Raw genomic sequence first — 20,811 nt, forward strand, 5'->3', positions numbered from 1 at the left:
AAAAAAGAAGATGTTAATATTAAAACTGGACCATTACTCACCATTCAAAGAATGAAATATTCCATTGCAGGAACATGAATGGACCTAGAGATTAGCAGACTAAGGAAATAAGCCAGACAAAGACAAATATCATATGATTAGCTATATTGGAAGTCTAATGAAAATAATACAAATAAACTTGTATACAAAACAGAAATAGACTCACAGACAGAAAGAAATTATAGGTACAAAGGGGAAAGGTGATGGCAGGGATAACTTGGGCATTTGGGATTTGCATATACATACTACAGCATATAAATAGATCATAAAGAAGGACCTACAGCATAGCACAGGGAACCCTCAGTATTCTATAACAACCTATATGGGAAAATGGTCTGAAAAAAAAGTATAGAACATTGAATCATCTTGCTGTACACCTGAAACTAACACATTTCATATCACTCTACTTCAATAAAAAAACACATTTTTTAAAAGTGAGGAATAAAAGAAACAGAGAAAATCAAGCTGGGGCATCTAGAATTGTTTCTCTCCATGTTAAATGGCCCTTGCAGAAGATATTCCCATGTATTCTTCTCAGCCACCCTCCTCAAAACCACTCACTCCCCGGAGCCTACACTCAACCTTCAAGCAAATCCCTTGGGGACATTTATCTCATGCACACAGCAAGTCTAATGGGCATCTCGAGGCATGGTTTCCAGAAGACGTTCAGGATGTATCCTTTGCATAGGAATCCCCGATGACAAATATTTAGCGTCCTAAACTGCCTTGGCTGACATTGGTCCCCTGGGTTTGTGGCTGTTTTTCCTCTCATGGGTGAGTCCACTCTTTCTTCAGGATTGGCTCAGCTCAGGCCCAATCTGTCCTCATTTGAGACCTTTAATTCCTACTGAGGAAACATCCATGCAGTCAGGAAGGGACTGATTTGAAAAGCCAGTGCTAGAGCCCAATTCTTATTTTACAAAGTGGGAAAGGAGGACGAAAGCTAAGAAGAGGGTTCCTTGAGTGACCCAATACAGCAGAAAATGCCAAACAGATTTACTTTTGATTCTGGACTCATGAGGATTGATTAGAGATTAAATGGAGCTTCCTAAGCAGGGACAGTAAAGCAAAGAGTTCTGGCCCAAGCTCTCATTGCCATTGTGGATGGAGAAGCGACTGGATCTATGGTTAGAGGCAGAGGAGGCATGAGCATCATACAAAGGCCCTCCAATTAGAGGCTAAAGAAGTTCAATGAGTTAATCTGTCCTGAAGCATGCTGAGGGAGTGCAAACTCTGAACCTGCACACAAGAGCATCCCAGAATTCCATGTCCGGTTTCTCCTGGTGATTCTGTCAGGACAGAACGAGTGGAAACAGTGATGACTGGGTGGGACCCTCTGCTTCTCCACAGTAAACAGAGATTGCCAGGGTGAGGAAGGACATCTGGTGAGCCCTCAGAAAAGCCCTGTTTGGATGTTCAGTAGCCAGGGTGTGAGGCAGTGGGGCTCTTTCCTGCCCTCTCTCTTTACGTCTATGCTTGTTCTCCCCACAAGCCTCTGCAGAGAAGGTTCCAGGTAAGGCACTGTTGGGGCTTGGGCCATTCCAGAGCCTTTTATTAGGGACGAGGGCATCCTCTGACACTGCCAGCTTGCTCCTCAACCCTCGCGTCAGGGGTGATGTCAGGTTGCTCCTTGACGGAGCTGCCTGAGAAGACAGAGGAAAAAGTCCCTTGAGCGACACAACTCAGAATGGGATGTGAATAGGTAGAGTGGCTGAGGGAGGAATGGAGATGGGACTCAGGTGATGGATCAATGTATGCTATGGACATTTCCAGGGAAAGATGGAGACTACTGAGAGAAGTGTGTGTGTTGGGGGGAAGGATACAGGTGCCCGAATAAGGATAAATGTGTGGAGTGTTGCCTGGGCTGCAGTGAACAGAGGGAGTGTGGGGAATGTGGGCTCTTCGCCCACAGGGAGCTGAGTGTGAAATGACCGTGTGAGGTGACAGCCCAGAGGATGACCTGGGCTGCTTACATGTGGAGCAAGGTAGGGATCATGCCTGCTCTCTTACTGGTCAAATGATACTTCTAAGCATACAACTCAAAAATTAAGTTATCTGGAGAGTTTCCATTCAGGCTTAGTGGAAATGAATCTGACTAGCATCCATGATGATGCAGGTTCAACCCCTGGCCTGCTCAGTGGGTTAAGGATCTGGTGCTGCCATGAGCTGTGGTGAAGGTTGGAGACATGGCTCCAATCTGGCTTTGCTGTGACTCTGGTGTAGGCCAGTGCCTACAGCTCTGGCTTGACCCCGAGCCTGGGAAACTCCATATGCCATGGGTGTGGCCCTAAAAAGACCAAAAAGAAAAAAATTACCTGGATGCAAGATGATCTAGACCAATGTTTTTGTAGAAAAATACAGAAGGATAGGCTGGTTATTTGGGGATCACTTTCCATTTATTTCCTAAGTTCAGTTTTGTCATAGAGATCAAGCTCGCATTCTGATCAGTGTTCTTGGGAGAATGTGATAAAGGGGAGACTGGCTGAGTAAATGTTATAATCCTAGTTGAAACACCCTGGCCCATAAATGGTAGGCTCCCAGTTACACCCAGGACGCATATCACATTCGTTCTCATGCTTGATTTAGTATGTGTCTACTTGGCTCCCATGAACACCTCTATAATTCCACTTCAGGCCACTTGTTTCAGGGTTAGTGAGCGCATGGTTAGACCAGTGGATTCCCTGGGCAAGGGGCCCATCCCCACACTTGATGTGCTATGAAAGAAGCTCCTTAGTCAAAGCAGTTCTGTCTACACCATGAGGTTGAATCCAGGGTTCTGTATGTCCACAGGGGGTTGTTTGGCAGCAGAGCTGAAGGAAAGGGAGGCAAATCCATGTTCAGAGTGTGCAATCCATTGAGATTAAAGTAATTTCCCTTCTGTAATGGAAGCCATCAATCAAATGCATCTACCACCAGTATTTGGCTGATTCCGCTGGGGATGGTGCCTCAGCAAGAACTCTGTGTTGGCCTCTGGGGTTGACAGATGGGGCCCCAGCAGTGGCTGAGTGTAGACTGAGTGGACATCCATGGTCCATGGAAGTTGCTGGGCCCACGTAGAGCCTCCACCCATGCTGCCTGGTCACTGTGTTTGTGAGTCTATCAGCATCAACAGGAGTGACTGAGAAAGTGAGCACCTGACCTCCATAGATGGGTAGCTCTTGGAAAGGGGAACCCAGCCCATGGACAATGGTAATTTCTTCCCTGTTTTTCTTGACAGCTTGCATGTGTTTGGTTGTATGCAGGATTGTTCTATTAGGCAGAAGGATGACTTTGTTATGTTCATTGTGGGATCACGTGTGTTTTAAGGAGATGTGCACATGTGCCACCTTGACAGGAGATCCAGTCTGGTGGTGTTGTGATAACACCTCTCTTGTGAGTGTCAGATTAAGGTGGGCCCAGGAGAGACGCTTGGGAGTACTTCCAGGCAAGAAGGGGAGCAGCCGGTTCTTATCATTGACAACACTGCTGCTCTTCTGCTGACTCACCTCCCTTGTGGGAGGTGGCTGTAGGCCTGCAGTTACTCAACCTTCCCCTGGATCCTGCCTTAGATGCTCCGATTTCTGGGACAGGAGTGTGTGTGTGTGTGTGTGTGTGTGTGTGTGTGTGTGTGTGTAGCCTCATGATCTAGGGCCTCAGCTTGGGCAAGAGAACCTGCCACCTAGTCCAGAAGCAAGAGGGGACCTGGGTTTCAGCCTGACCTTGTGGGATTACCTGTCATGTTTGTGGGTTCCAGCCTGACCTTCATCCATCACATTTTACTTTTAGCTGCAGCCACTGCCTGGGGATGTTCCCAGGCCAGGGATTGAACACGCATCACTCCAATAACCAGAGTCACTGCAGTCACATCGCTGGATTCTTAAACCACTGGGCCACAAGAGAACTGTCTCACTACACCTTATATCCATCTTTTCTGTCTGATGGCTTGCCCCAAGGACTGCAATTTCCCACACCAGTCCATTAGCCTTCCATAGACAGCTTCTGTAGCCCTCAGAGTCAAGAAATGCCAACTTTCTGTACAATCCATTAAACATGTACATAGATGTTTTCTACCTGTCCCAGTGGTTCGGCTCCTCTGGTTAAACCTTGACTGACATATATAAATATATCTACAATATTTTACTTTTTTTTTTTTTGTCTTTTTGCCATTTCGTGGGCCACTCCTGCAGCATATGGAGGTTCCCAGGTTAGGGGTCCAATTGGAGCTGTAGCCGCCTGCCTCCATCAGAGCCACAGCACCATGGGATCCAGCTGTGTCTGCAACTTACACCACAGCTCTTGGCAGCACTGGATCCTTAACCCACTGAGGAAGGACAGGGATCAAACCCACAACCTCATGGTTCCCAGTCGGATTCGTTAACCACTGAGCCACGACGGGAACTCCTACAATAGTTTTCATGTAAAACTTCAAGTATACATGAAAAACATTTACACACATTCATACTTATAAAAGACAATGAGTATATAAATACATGTGTATGTCTACATAATTATTCCTTAACGAGGAAACTTTCCATTAGGACTTTGGTCCCACTGCCTATTTCCCAGGGCAGAGAAAGGAGAGATGGGGCAGAGGAATCAGACCTCCTCTCTGGCTGACTTCATCCTGGAAGGGCTCTTTGATGACTCCCCGGCCCACGCTTTCCTCTTCTCCTTGACCATGGTGGTCTTCCTGGTTGCGGTGAGTGGCAACACCCTCACCATCCTCCTCATCTGTGCCGACCCCCGGCTTCACACCCCCATGTACGTCCTGCTCAGCCAGCTCTCCCTCATGGATCTGATGCATGTCTCCACCACCATCCCCAAGATGGCAGCCAACTACCTCTCTGGCACCAAGTCCATCTCCTTTGTGGGCTGTGCCACCCAGCACTTCCTCTTTTTATCTCTGGGAGGGGCTGAGTGTATTCTCCTAACTTTCATGTCCTATGACCGCTATGTGGCCATCTGTCACCCACTGCGTTATACTGTTCTTATGAACAGAAAGGTGGGTCAAATAATGGCTGTTATGTCTTGGTTGGGAGCATCAGTAAACGCTCTCATTCACACAGTGATCTTGATGCACTTCCCTTTCTGTGGGCACCAGAACATCCACCACTTCTACTGTGAGTTTCCAGCAGTTGTGCAGTTGGTATGTGGAGACATCACTGTGTATGAATCCACCGTGTACATCAGCACCATCCTCCTGCTCCTTCTCCCCATCGTCCTGATTTCTGCCTCTTACGTCTTCATCCTCCACAGTGTCATTCGCATGCACTCAGCTGGGGGTAAGAGGAATGCCTTTGCCACCTGTAGCTCTCACCTCACTGTGGTTTCCTTCTGGTTTGGCGCCTGCATCTTCTCCTACATGAGGCCCAGGTCCCAGCGCACCCCATTGCAAGACAAAGTGGGTTCCGTGTTCTACAACATCGTCACTCCCACCCTGAATCCTCTAATCTACACTCTCAGAAATAAGGATGTGGCAAAGGCTCTGAGGAGAGTACTGGAGAGAGAGATGAGCACTCAAAACCCAAAAGTGCGGTTGCCCTGAGTGTGCATCAAATGGTTAAAGCTCCCTAAATTGCCCATAGTAAATTTCAAAGATTTTTCTAGGGACCCCATCCCTGATGACTACTGCAAAAAGTTAGTGATTAACAAACATTTCCAGTATTCTAACCTCTCTCAGGTGGCTAGGTACTATAGAGAACTACCTTAGTCCATTCCAGCTGCCCTAACAAAAATACCATGGACTGGGTGGCTTTATTCATTTCTCACAGTTCTGGAAACTGAGAAGACCAAAGTCAAGTCTTGAGCATTCTAATTTCTTTTGGATCTCATTTTAAAAGTGTCCTTGTCCAAACATGCCCTATGTAAAGCAGCATCTTCATTCTGTGTCCCCTGATTCTACCTTGTACTTTATTTCCATGATTTGCATAATAGATTCTACTCACTGTCTGCTTTATTAGAATGAGCATTTCAGGAGGGCAAGGGCTCCACTTTGTTTGCAATTTCTCATTCAAGCCAGGAACCAACATGGCATGAAATAATTACACTTTGTTGCGTGGATTAATAGAAGAAAAGGGCCAAGACCTGTCTCACTATCTCACCTGACATTAAGAATATTCAATTAAGAGACGGAAGAAATTACACAAATAAATAATAGATTGCTTGATAAGATTCATTTTCTGAGATAATCTGATATGAATCCCATGTAAATAAAGACATCTGACATCTCCGTGAGCTGTCCTGGAATCTGGTGGGCTGAGGGATGCCCAAGTGATGGGCACATTTCTCCATCTTGCGTCTTCTATCACCTGAAAGTTTTGTTCAGCCCAGACACCATCTTCAGAAGAATAACACAGTGGTTGCAAGCAAGGTCATGCTTTCTTCGACAAGAAGGTATTTTCCCTTTGAGAAAGACCCTTTTGGCATCCTCAAGATGATGGGCTAGGACGGGCTGCTCGTCATGAGCTGGTGCTCTCTTTCCCACATAGCTCTCAGGTTCTGTTTGCCTTGAAACATGCCGCAATCAAGGAGACTTCATTTTCACAGAAATGATGCCCGCCCTGTTTCTGAAGGCATAAGTGTGTTGTACAAACTGCTAGGTGCCCCAATCCCATTAGAGAGAGTTGGTTTTTCCTCTGCTACCTCTCTCTCTCCACACACAACTAGGGCCTTGTCAGCAATGCTATAAGATTAGTTCAGAATGAAACCACATAAGCTAAACAAATGGGTGCTTACTTATGTAATGCTGTCATCGGCCTAAAAGAAAGAGGACAGTGTTATATCCCACTGCCCTCTTGAGAAGAGATATAACTCTACATAGTTGTAATCATTTGATCTATTCTGCATAGTAACCCCTTACATATTTTCTCTTTTTTTTGGACACCCCAAGGAATATGGGGTTCCTGGACCAGGGAAGAGACCTGAACTGCAGTTGCAATCGATGCCAAAGCTGGGGGGTGGCCAAAACCTTTAACTCACTGTGCTTGGGGTGGATTGAACCTATGAACCTGTCACCTGGCCCTAGAGAGACACCACCCATCATGTTGCACCACAGTGGGAACTCCTATTCACCCTTTATTTTATATAGCAGTTACAAATATTCTCTGTCATCCCTCAGGCTGCCTTTCACTCTGTTGATTCTGTCATTAATGAACCCAAGTTTTCAATTTCTGATATATTCCCATTTATGTATCTTTAGTTTAGTTGCCTGTGGCTTTGGGGTCATATCCAAGAAGTGATGGCAAGTGCAGTGTTATGAAGCTTCCCTCTATATTTTCTTCTAAGACTTTTATACTTTGAGCTCTTACATTAAGTTGTTGATACATTTTCCGCTAAATTTTGTGTATGGTATAAGGTAAGGGTACAATTGCATTCTACCATAGGAATCAAATGGAATGAAATATTTAGGAATGAACTTATCCAAGGAAGTGAAAGAGTTGCACACCACAAACTACAAAAGTGGTGAAATAATTTAAAGGGATATAAATAAATGGAAAGATCTCCTGTGTTCATAGATTAGAAGACTTAATATTGCTAAGACTGCGTTATTACCCAAAGTGATCTCCAGAGTCAATACAATCACTGTCTAAATCTCAATGGCATTTTTTTCAGAAATAGAAAAACCTACCTTAAAATTCACATGGAAATCAAGGGATCTAAGTAGCCAACACAATTCCGGAAATACTAAAACCAGAAGACTCCTGCATACTTATTTTGAAACTTATTACAAAGTTACGGGAATCCAAACAGTGTGATACCACCATAAGTATGGATGTATAGAGCAATGGAGTAGAATAGAGACCTCAGAAGAAAATCGTCTCATGTATGTCCAGATAATTATCATCGAGGATACCCAAGATCATTCAATGGGAAAAGGACAGTTTGTTCAATAAATTGTGCTAGGAAAACCAGAAAGCCACATACAAAACAAAGAAGTTGGACCCTTACCTTATGCCATCCAACCAATAAGTTAAAATGTATCGAAAGCCTAAATGTAAGAGGTAAAACTATAAAACCCTTAGCAGAAAACACAGGGAAAACTTTATGAAAAGAGAGGAATATCCAGATTATGTAAAGAATGCATACAATTCAAAGACAATGGCAATAATTTATTATTCCCAATGAAAAATGGTCAAAGGGAGTTCCCTTTGGACCCTAGCAGAAGTGAACTCGACTAGTATCCATGAGGATGTGGGGTGTATCCTTGGCCTCGCTCAGTGGGTTAAGGATCCGGCATTGCCATGAGCTCTGATGTAGGTCGTAGACATGGCTCAGATCTGGCAGTGCTGTGGCTGCAGCATAGGCCAGCATCTGCAGCTCTGGTTCAACCCCTAGCCTGGGAAATTCCATATGCCACACTTGAAGTCCATCCCTGCCTGCTACCAAAAAAAGGCAAAGGACTCGCACAGACATTTTCCCAAACATGTTATACAAATGGCCAACAAGCAAATGAAAATGATGCTCAATGTCATTAATCATCTGAGGTATAATTTAAGAAAAATCATCTCACATTGACTTAATGTATTGAAAGTAAGACCCATAATGATAAACTTCTAGAAGAAAATATGTGGGATAAGCTCCGTGACATCAGTCTTGGCACTATGTTTTGAATAAGACATGAAAAAGAAGAAACAACGAAAGCAAGCATAAGTGGGACTACATCAAACTAAAAAGCAGAAGCTTTCCACAGCAAAGGAAACCATAAAAAAAGAGGGCATTCCCATCATTGTTCAGTAGAAATGAACCCGACTAGTATCCATGAGGATATACAGGTTCAATCCATGGTCTTCCTCAGTGAATTAAGGATCGACTGTTGTCGTGAACTGTGGTGTATGTTGCAGACAGGGCTTGGATCCTGTGTTGCTGTGGCTGTGGTGTAGGCCGACAGCTATGGCACTGATTTGACCCCTAGCCTGGGAACTTCCATATGCTGTGAGTGCAGCCAAAAAAAAAAAAAAAAAAAGAACAACCTAGAGCATGAGAGAAATATTTGTAAATCATATATCTGATATAGGTTTCATATCAAAAATATATGAGAAACTCATAGAACTCAATCACAAAATAGCAAACAATCAGAGTTAATATTGGACATGCTGCCCATGTTGATAGCAGTATTGCCTGTTACATCCAAGACAGGGAAGCAACCTATGTATCTATCTACTGATGACTGGATAAAAAAATGTGGCACATATACCCAGTGGAATATTATTTAACCATAAAAAATTAGCAACTGTTGTCACATGTGGCAACATGGATGGACTGTGAAGGCATTATGGTGAGTGAAACAAGTCAGATGGAGAAAGACAAATATTCCATGATATCACATGTATGGAACCAAAAAAACCCTCTCAGCTTTTATCTTTTTTATTTCTTTGGCTGCACTTGTGGCATGTGTAAGTTCCTAAGTGAGAGTAGAACCCGTACCCCAGCAGTGAACTAAGCCACCAGAGTGACAAGGCTGGATTCCAAAGCTGCTGCACTACAAGAGCACTCTTGACTTTTACATACAGAGAACAGATCAGTGACTGCCAGAGTTGGCCCTGGGGGTGAGGGCAATGGGTGACAGTGATCACAAGGCAAAAACCTCCAGCTGCAAGGTCAATGAGTTTGAAGCATTTAATGTATGGCATGGCAACTGTAGTTAATAATAGAGAACTGTATATTCAAAAGTTGCTAAGAGAATGGATTTCAGAAGTTCTTACAGTAAGAAAAATGTTGTAAATATGTGAGGTGAATTAAACTTATTGTGGTAATCATGGTGGATTATACAACACAGCAAATTATGTTCTATACTTGGAATGATACAATGTTGTGTGTCATTTCTATCTATTAAAACAAGAAAACTAAATCTCACTCCTAATCAAAACGAACTGCTGTTAACACAATTAGATGCCACCACATGCTTATCGAGGTGAATTTTCTCAAAAAAGCCAAGAGGAGCAAGTGTGGGTAGGGATGTGGAGAAACTGCAAAGCTTCTGCACTGTTGGTGGGAATGTAAAATGGTGCGGCCATCAGAGCAGACACTTTGGTGGTTCCTCAAAAACTTAAAAAGAGAATTATCCTGTGATCCAGAAATTCCACTTCTGGGTATGTGCCCAAAAGAATTGAAAGCAGGATTTCAAAGACATATTTGTACAAGTTTGTTCATAGCAGCATAATTCACAAGAGCCTAAAAGTAGAAGCAACTCAAGTGCCCATTGATGAATTAATGGATAAACAAAAGGTGGTTCATATATATATGTACAAAGGAATATCATTCAGCCTGAAAAGGGAAGAAAATTCTGACACATGTGACATGTGGATGAACCTGACGGACATTATTCCAAGTGAAATAAACTATTCATCAAAAGACAGAGAGGTTATGATTCTACTTCTATGAGGTGCATCGAGTAATTCATAGAGAAAGAAAGTAGAATGATGGAGGCAGGGGATGGGGAGGTGTTTCATGTTTACAGTTTTATTTTGAGATGATGAAAAGAGTTCTGGGATTTGTTTGCACTATCTTGCGAATATACTTACTACTGCTCTGTACACTTAAAAATGGTTAAGATGGGAATTTTATCACGACTTAAATAATTATGTAAAAACAGTGTGCATTGAAGACAGGGCACTCTCGTCATTAATGAGGTACTTATTTCCATTAAAAAGAAGGTGTGATCGAAAACCACAAATATATATCTTAGTGAAAAGAAATAAGGAACATTTCCACCAAATCGAAGAACACAAAGCTCACAGTTACGACTACTATTAAGCAGAGTGTCAAAGGCTCTCATCAACGCAACTGGAATGAAATAAGTATCTAGAGTAGAAAAAACCTTGTATTATCATCCACGTCTTAGAATCCTAAGAATCCTAGGATCTTTCGAATCAACTTAACAATTAATAGGAGTCCACTAGTAAGCTCAAAAAAGAACAAATTATACACTACTTAACAACCAAAATAACTAGAGATGACTCATTAATATAATAAATATAATAAAGCATTACTAAATAAAGTGAAAAGGCTAGGATAAATGGAGAGTTAACATGCATTCCTGAGTGGGAAACTTTACCACAAAGAAGTCAGTCCTTCTTCAAATTCATCTACGAAATCAAAACAATTCCAACCCAAATGCTATCCTGTGTATTATGGAACTTGCCAAGACCTTTCAAAACTTTAAGAGGAAATTATTATGAGTAAACAAACTAACTGCAAAACAGCAATACCAAAATATAGCTGTTATCAGCTGTCAGGACATGCTATGAAATCTAGGAAGTGAAAACAAAAGGCTATCCATTCAAGGAAAGAATCAGTGGAAGAAGAGTTAGTGCAGAACAGAGATTTATTTATATCCAGGGATGTAATGAACATGACCAAGGCATTCCAAATCAAGGGGGAAAATGATGCCAGAACAGACAGGTACCTATGGCAAGGTGTGGGGAGACAACGCTTCAGGGTTTTCTTTAATTTTCAAGCTTTCTAATTGTCTTAGGTAACACACACATGCACCTCCTAGAATATTTATTTTCCCCCAGAGTTGGTTTTTACCCCTTAATTTGGGCAGGGTATTCCTCTCTGACTTGAGAATATGGCAGCAACTTGGAACAAAGATGTAACCCAGTAACCCAGCACTGGAAGCCAAGATGCAAAAGACCTCCACCACCACCGTGACCTTCCCTTTGGAGCTATTGTACAAAGGGAGGAATGCGATCCAGACACTAAGATCATCAGCATGCTGCATGTCAGCCACCTGGCTTCTTTGAAAGTGTTGGGCAGGCTCCTGGCCGGGAAAGGCAAGGAGAAGCTCAGGAGAGCCAAGGAAACCCAGTATCCTAAGGAAAGATACAACATCATGGCAGAGCCCTTGTTGCACATGACAATCAGGGGGACAGGCTCCGAATGTGCATCTATGTCCATGAAAGGGGGAGAGGTCCCCAACCAGACTGCACAGAAAGTCCCTTGAATCAAGAAGCAGATGGCAATGAGGGCACTGGGGGCCCCTGAGAGCAACCAATGCCACATTGTTCTCCCTGGGGTTGTGACCTTGAAAGCCAGGACCACAGTGATGGTTTTAGCCAAAGTGGTGGAAACGGCCACAGTGAAGATGAGCCCAAAACTCATTTGCTGGAGGAGGCAGGTGGCAGTGTTGGGACGGCCAAGGAAGAGGAAGGAGCAGAGGCAGCACAGGATGAGGGAGATGAGCAGGATGTAGCTGAGAGCCCGGTTATTAGCTTTGACTATGGGGGTGTCCCTGTGCTTCACAAAGACCCCAAGAGCCCCAGCTGTGAGCACAGGCAGACCAAGGGCTGTGCAGGCCAGGACCATCCCCAGAGGATCTCCACAGGCCAGGAAGGTCACCACCTTTGAGAGGCAATGGTCTTGGTCACTATTAGGGTACTGATCCTCTGCACACCTCACACATTGCTTCATATCTGGCAAGAGAAGTGACGTGCCATTACCGTGGGTTCAGTGATTCTCATGAGCTCTTCACATACTCACATTTGCTCAGAAGACTCTAATTCAACAGCAAAAAAAGGAACAGCACAGAGAGAAAAATTCCAAGGTCACGATGTCTAGGTTCGCCTGGTATATCAAAGGCCAAGGAGCCTTCACATCATCTGTTTTATTAATCGTCATATGCCAGACAACAAGCTTTTTTTTCTTTGAAATTGTAATGACAGGAATTCTCTTGTGGCTCATCTGGGTTGCTGCTGTGGCCCTGGTTTGACCCCTGGCCCACGAACTTCTATATGCTTCAGGAGTGGCAAGAAAGAAAGAAAGAACGAACATCAACTGCTTCACCTAATATGAGCAGAGTAGGACATCCCCTGGGTTCATCTATTGTCAGCCTGCTCTGACCCAGCTAATATCCCAGGTTTTGCAGATCTAGAGAGGACCAAGACACACCCTCACTAAGAAGCTTCCCATTGACAGTATTTCTGCTATATCCACACCACTGCAAACCTCTCTCCTAGGCATGGTCACTTTCACTATTATTGTTGAGACTTGGGTAACTCAACAGTTACTTTAACAGAGTATCTCCCTATGAGGCTCCCTGTCTTCTGCCTTGAATCCCTGTCGTCCATCATTTATTCCGTCACAGTTCTGACTGTTGCTCTTACTTCAATACTTTGATACTACTTTGATTCAAAAGCCACAATTACTCTCAAGCTCTTCTACAACATGATTCCCCAACATGAGCACCCTTTAGAATCCTATGGAGGGGTCATGAAATCAGGTTGCTGGATCCCGCCCCCAGTGCACTTTCTGCCTGAGAAACCCAGAATTTCCATTTCTAACACATTCCCAGGTCATGCTGATGCTGTTGGTACACGTAGGACACTGTGAGAACCACTGTTCTAGACGGAGTACAAACTCCTAGCCATGAAACAAAGCTCTAATTCAGAGCTCCCATTTTGGCTCAGCAGGTTAAGAACCCCACTAGTATCTATGAGTATGTCGGTTCAATTCCTGGCCTTGCACAGTGGGTTAATATCTGTCATTGCCATGAGCTGCTGTGTAGGTCACAGATGAGGCTCGGATCCCTCACAGCCACAGCTGTGGCTGTGGTGTAGGCTGGCAGGTGCAGCTCCGATTCAACCCCTAGCTCAGGAACTTCCATATGCCAGCGATGTGGTTGAAGAAAGAAAGAAAGAGCTCTGTAATTATCTACATTCTACCTACTGCACCCACAGGGACTCCCTACCACCCTGCCCCAGCATAGAATAGGGAGGTTTAAGGAACCAACATCCCTGTGCAGCTGTGACACTCCAGGCAATGTACTTGAGAGATTATATCTCACTCAGTTTTCACAGAACCTTGGGAGGTAGAGAGATAGAAGCAACTGCTTCGCAGAAGGAAATAATTGAGGCTTAAAAGGCTGATGTAAGGCACCTGAGATCATGGAGGCGGTGCGAGCAGGGCTGGGATGTAGATTCAGGACTGAGGGGCTGAAGGAGGCCAAGGCAAATAGGTCACCCAAAGGGGCGAAATTGAAGCTGGATTCTCTTTCAGGCACCAGACCTGCCCCTGCCTGACCCCAGGCGCCTCTGTGAAGGTATATGTCCTGCCCCTCACCTCCCTTACTGAAGTCCTGGCCCTACTCACTGTAGTCTGATTTGAAAGCCTATGCTCATTCCCTCATGCACACTTTTGCTAGTTTTCATGTTCATCTCAACCTTTTCTCTTGAAAAGCTCTCATTCCCGTAGGATATCAGGATTCAGAGACATTTCTGTATTGTGATACACTTTCTCCAGAGGATTTTATCAAGATTTAATTTCAGAACTGTATCATGAAAAAGGAAACCATACACCAATCTCATTTACAAAATACTATTAATAAAATCAGAATAACCTTTGGAATAAGTTAATCATGTTCATTAAAGAAAGACCGCATCGCAGTCAATTAGGGCTTTTAAAATATTTTCAAACCAACAAATTTGAAGGAACATTCAATTTAGAGTTGGAGAATGGAGTCCAAAATAGTCCAAATACTGGCAAGATGTTTATATTCAATTATACGAAACAAAAGCAAACAATACAATTCATAAGCTTTCCTATTTAGGACAAATTATGGGATGGGTTGGGTCACAGTGAGTGAAAATTACCTGGTTCCTGAAGGCTTCACGGAATTCTCAGGTCCTGTCTGGACCGCATGGCCTTTTGGTGAGCAGCCCTTTGAGGTCCTTCATGACTACAAAGACCTTAAGGGAGACCTCCCTTCAGCTCAACACGCCCCTGTGTCCTCACACCTGTGAACCTCACACACGTTCTCTTCTTCCTGGGACGTCACTTCCTCCCTTTCCCACACGATTAATTGTAAACACCTGTCTCTACACTGGCCTTGACTCATCTCCCCTGAGTAGCATTCCTTGCCTGTGTAAGGCTTATTGACTCCATAGCTCCCCAACATGCCCTATTTTTTATGTCTGTAACCTCATTTTACACTTTATTTCCCTTTTCTTTACATTCTGCTGATCTCATTAGGCTGGGGATGTTCAAGTACAGTGCGGTTTATTTGCAAGAGAATAAGATTTGGAGTAAGAAGTACTCAAATTTGGGCTCTTCCACTTCCTAGGGGTCTGATCTTATTAATTTGTTAAGAAATTATTCAATACCTGGAAACAAGGCAAGAGGATGACAAGTGCTTTTGGTGGCATACCCCAGCATCATTTACCAAGCCAACGCAAGGCTTAGGTATTTCTCCAGCAAAAGGTTTCTGTTTGACTTTGGGATTTACCATTTCATTAGAGCTCAAACACTGTGAAGTTGCAGTTTGATCTATAGATCTGATGAACCAGTAGAAAGATAAACCCAAAGTTTATGGTTTTATCGTAGCTCATAGGCATTTTCTATCTGACCTATCAATTGTGTTCTAACATGGTTCTCTTCATGTCCTATTGTCAAAAGTGCTTTTACTGGCGTTTCTGTTGTGGCTCAGTTCTAGCAAACCTGACTAGTATCCATGAGGATGCAGGTTTTATCCCTGGTCTTGCTCAGTGGGTTAATGATCCTGTGTTGCTATGAGCTGAAGTGTAGGTGGCAGGTGTGGCTTGGATCCTGTGTTGCTGTGGATGTAGTGTAGGTTGGCAACTGCAACTCCAATTCAACCCCTAGCATGGGGCACTCCATATGCTGCAGGGGGGACCCTAAGCAAAAAATAGCCTTTATTGATGAACAATATAAACCCATTTTGCCACAAGCCTTGGAACAAATTATATAAATGCTAATGTATTTGTCCCATAAAAATCTTTGTACATGTGTATTCCATATTTTGGGGAGTCATGGTTTACCTTTTAAAAAATATTCTCATGGTAAAATGGTCATGTTGATAATATCTACTGACACAGATTTTTTTAATGGAAAAAAGCAGGTATGCAGGTATGTAACTATAACTCACTCTCCCAATCTATGCTAATTGCAGATCACATTACATCCTTGGACATGGGCTGTGCATCTAACTGACAATATATATCTGTTGCAGGCATACATTGTTGCATACAAAGGCAGTTATTCATTTGGCTAAATTCTCAACAATGAGATGAGACAAAAGAGCCACGCTTTTGCCTTCCAATTTGCTTTTTTTTCAGCCACATTAGGTTTTTTCAAGTCCTCAAAGGGTGGTAGAAACATACCATTTTAATTATTTTCTCCAAGGAAATCTTTCTCCCTTCATTCAGCTAACATGCTTATGTCTTTGACAACTCAGTAATAAACTTGCATCCTTTGTGGAAATTTTTCTGAACCCCAAAGTCATGTCAACTACTCCCCACATCTCTGTATTAGGCCCCCGTTCCTCATGGTCACTCCCCCATCTACCTCCCGTCCTGCCTCTGACCTAGCGGAGCTCAGGGAGGGGTGAGCAACCAGGAAACCAGGATGTGTCCTCAGCCATTGTATATGCTGGCCCCCAGCAGGAATACACAAGGCTCTCCCACCTGTGAAACCACACAAGTGATTTCTGGACACTTCCTTGAGTTATGAGTGGTGCCAGGCCCTGGAGAAAGGAAGCTGAATAAGATACAACGTTTAGTGTGACTGGAGTGTGGTTGAGAGAAACACAAGAAAACCAAGCTACTAACACTAACACATATTACCTTGTACAGTCACAACAAACATAGGTTTATTTGGGACAATCTTTTGAAAACATGGTCTTGAGAAGGTCATGCTAAGGGTCCCAAAGATGAGTAAGAATAAAACAAAGAAAGAAACATTCTTTCCTAAGGAGGATTACTAGCTTGAAGAGTGAAATTACTGAGTAAATGAAAGAAGACCTTGGATAATACTGTTCTATTCTAGGTCCTTCCCATTTGCAGGGACAAATAGGCATAGAGTGGAGTGGGTGAGGAGGAGAGTCCCCAGATCAGTACCCGTGGCATTGGACACCTCCTTCTCTGGGGAGCACATGCAGTCAAAGCAGCAGGCAGCCTTTCCCCACTGGGGAGCTTGCCTCCATCCAGGGCCACAGCTCCTGCTGCACACACAGTGAGGAGTCTCAAGAAATCTGAGGAAAGTCTTGTTAATACCTGCACACGTGATCTAGTCCTGGGTCCCCAGAATGTTCCAGGGACAACCAACAAGTGTGAGTTTTAAAAAAAGCAGCCCATCCATTTCCTGGCCTGGATGCTTTTCTCTCCTGCATGAAGCTAACTCTACCGAATGTTAGAGGTAAAGTCTTGATTAGATGTATTTCCCCCCCATGTGTCAGGTACTAGGAGAGGACAACTATTCAAGGTGGAGGGAGCTGAGACCATTAATCGGGTTGGAAGTGGGAGTCTGTGCTACTTCTATTGAGCACGCAGAGATCACCAAGGGCTCATGGCCAGGATGTTCTAAAGAGCTATGTATCATCAATAAACCCAATGGCCTGCTCCATCAACTCTTCATGTATGGAAACATCTGGACCACCTGGAGCCTGGGGGGAAGATTGTCCTACTTTCACCTGAAGCCAAGTCCATCAGGACAGTTCCAAAAGTTGAGAATATCATATTCTTTCCCAGGGATTCTAAGCTGATCCAAAAATACCCAATCCCCAGCACTGTTGTTAAACTGGATGCTCTTCAGAAGAGGGTGGAACTGGAGGGGATGTAATAGGGTGGCAGACAGAATTCTCAAGGGGATACAGGTGATCTGTTAGATGCAAGACTTCACAAAGATTTTCATTCTTTTTCAATTTTAAATTTAAAAGCAGTTACTTCATTAAAAATCAAACGAGGTAATACCTACGAAAGTAACTTAAACTACAATTACAGCATGTATATATATATGATACACAGATTTAAATATTATGTAACATAATTTTCTGTGTGTATATATACATAAATAAATTAATGAGATATGATATTTAAACCAGCTAGTATAGTATTAAACTCAGGCTGGGCACTTTGTTGTCAGACATTCATTGAGGAGGTACCTGAGAACATGAGAACCAAAAAAAATCTAGGGACAAAATTCAGAAAATCTTGACCACAGAGTCACATTCAGCCCCACCTAGCTGTCCTTAGTAATCTCTTCAAAGTTCACTTTACTCACCCTCCTGCACTGTTGGTGGTAATGCAAGCTGGTACAGCCACTATGGAGAACAGTATGCAGGTACCGTAGAAATCTATACATAGAACTACCATATGACCCAGAAATCCCACTCTTGGGTGTCTATCCAGACAAAACTTTCCTTAAAAAAGACACATGCACCTGCATGATCTTTGCAGCACTATTTACAATAGCCAAGACATGGAAACAACCCAAATGTCCACTGATAGATGATCAGATTAGGAAGATGTGGTATATATACACAGCCATAAAAAACAATGACATAATGCCATTTGCAGCAACATGGATGGAACCAGAGACTCTCATACTGAGGGAAATCCGTCAGAAAAAGACAAATACCATATGATATCACTTATAATTGGAATCTAATATATAGCACAAATGAACATCTCCTCAGAAAAGAAAATCATGGACTTGGAGAATGGATTTGTGGCTGCCCAGGGGGAAGCAGAGGGAGTGGTAGGGATCAGGAACTTGGGGTTAATGGATTCAAACTATTGCTTTTGGAATGGATTAACAATGAGATCCTGCGGTGTAGCACTGAGAACTATATCTAGATACTTCCAATGGAGCATGACAGTGGGAGAAAAAATATGTATACTTGCAGGTGTAACTGGCTCCCCATACTGTACAGTGGGGAAAAAATTGTGTTGGGGACATAACAATAAAAAGAAGGCATAAGAGAAAATAAAAGAAAAATAAATAAATTACTTAATTAATTAAATGTAGGAAAAAATAAGGAAGCCCCAATCTCTAATGCCTCTGAAAACACTAGTGAAAGAGAACCTAATAGGACAAAAGCCCTCTCAGGCTACGGCTTCCTCACTCTGAGCTGGCACCTAGGCAAAGAGGCTAGGGACCATGCCTAATGCAATAGTAACAAGTGTGGATATTTCACCAAGGAAGGTGATAGTTAGACAAAATGAGGTATCTGCATATATGACAGAGATCTCCTCCACAGGGATACTGTCCGTGAGCATCCTCAGCATTAACAGATGTTGGACTCTGTAGGAGAACATTTTCTGTAGCCTCTTAGCACTGCCCTCTGGACAAGGGCTGCAGTTCTGAGGATGCCACACCATCCACACTGCTAGAACCGCCAGGGCAGGATGCGGGAGGGCAGAGGGTGACTGGGATCCCCATTCTCACCTGTGTCCTGGCCAAGAAGCAAGAGAAGAGGCATGGGGAGAGTTCTAATATGAGGTACCAAGGGAGGTGTGAGGGGCCAGAAGGGAAGAAGGGCTGAAGGAAGAACGATGGATTTCTGCCTCCACCTTGAAAGGAAAATCAGTCCATGGAAGGAGAATAAGTGAGAGGAGGATGAACAGTGGACACAGGCAGAAGGGGGAACGTGAACTCAGGGCACATTTGTTTCACTACCTGAAGCTTCAAGAGAGATCCTTCCTCACAATCACAGAAAATAAAACTATGGAAACTTGAAAGAGGAAAGAGAAGGAAAGGAAAAACAGTTCACTGGAAAAGATACCCATCTCTGCCAGGATGGTGTTGAAACATTCCAAAAATATTCTGGATCTTGAAAAAGTGAATAAAGTGAGGAAAAGCCACCAATGATCACATCTCCCTCCCTGCAAACACTGGGCTTCATTTTGGATAAGCAGCAGGGATCGTGTGAGCTGCACACAGACAGTGGAAAGAAAGTGCAGGATCAGAAAGCACCACATCAGAGAGATCATCGTGGAAACGTCTCTGCAATGGACAACCCTCCTTCTTAGTCTGTGGTTAGGGAACAGGCAGAGCTGGGGGGAAGCCTGGGAAACAGAAGCCAAGGCTAAACCCCCCACTGTTCTGAAGAAATGCATTGGCAGGGGTGTCTTGGCCCATATGTAAGGCCAGGGTGAACACAAGGGCACCAAGTCTACATACACGTCTCAAGGTCATAGGGGACACTGTCTAGGCCTCTGTTGTCATCAGAGACACAGCATCCCCTCCCATCAGCTGTAGGGCCTGGGGACCTCCTCTGTCCGGAGGCTGCACATCTGAGGCCTGGCTCAAGAGACAAACACCTGAAAAAATACATGTTTATGTCACCTACTCCAGCCCTAGTCCCTGTGATTTCATCAGAACCCCTAGAGAGCATCTCCTAGGACTACCTCCTCTCCTTCTTTTTTTTTTGAAGTGTGATTTTAAAAGTTTATTTCCACAAATTATCATTATTCCATACACAAGTGATTAATTTTTATTTTGAGCCCTGGAAATATGAAGTCATAGACATGTCAAGTTAGAAAACTACCACAAAGGACCATCCTTTCTGACACAAAGGGTCCTTTCATTGTGTCCAATGGCCAAGTCCACACAGTGATGGGTAGAGATTTCATGTCAGTGTTGGTGCTCATCTAAGGCAGTCCTCATTTCAAGCTCCCCAAATGCCAGGATAGAGGGGACCGTGGGGCTCTGCAGCCCTCTCATACTCAGGGCCCACAGCATCCTGACTGCACCCTCCAAGGCCTCCAAAATCCCCTTATCTTCCCTGTACTTTATGGTCACAGGCAAGAAGGATCACTCAACTTTATATTTGTCTTTTGTCTTTTTAGGGCCACATCCACTGCATATGGAAGTGCCCAGGCTAGGGGTTGAATCAGAGCTGTAGCTGCCAGACTTTGCCACAGCTGCACAGGATCTGAGTCATGTCTGTGACCTATAGTACACCTCACAGCAACACTGGATTCTTAATCCACTGAGCAAGGCCAGGGATTGAACCCGATACTGGTCAGGTTCCTTAGCCACTTAGCCATGACAGGAACA

General features: G+C 43.7%; 2 protein-coding genes across 2 annotated transcripts; one reads left to right on the forward strand and one right to left on the reverse strand.

The window, feature by feature from the left end:
* On the forward strand, positions 4,601–5,563 carry LOC100523238 (olfactory receptor 2AE1-like). Its single transcript, XM_003124324.3, has one exon. It carries the CDS (start codon positions 4,601–4,603, stop codon positions 5,561–5,563), a length of 963 nt encoding a protein of 320 aa, XP_003124372.3.
* Positions 9,454–19,231, reverse strand: LOC102164353 (vomeronasal type-2 receptor 116-like). The gene is given in 5 exon segments (XM_013995402.2): positions 9,454–9,557; positions 11,548–11,721; positions 11,724–12,431; positions 16,869–17,024; positions 19,198–19,231. Coding segments are annotated over 5 exon segments (1,176 nt in total).

The sequence above is a fragment of the Sus scrofa genome, chromosome 3 (genome assembly GCF_000003025.6).
Source record: "Sus scrofa isolate TJ Tabasco breed Duroc chromosome 3, Sscrofa11.1, whole genome shotgun sequence".
Taxonomy (NCBI): Eukaryota; Metazoa; Chordata; class Mammalia; order Artiodactyla; family Suidae; genus Sus; species Sus scrofa.

What these genes read in the sequence shown, in the direction of transcription:
- LOC100523238 (XM_003124324.3), top strand. Translation starts at nt 4,601, where the DNA reads ATGGGGCAGAGGAATCAGACCTCCTCTCTGGCTGACTTCATCCTGGAA.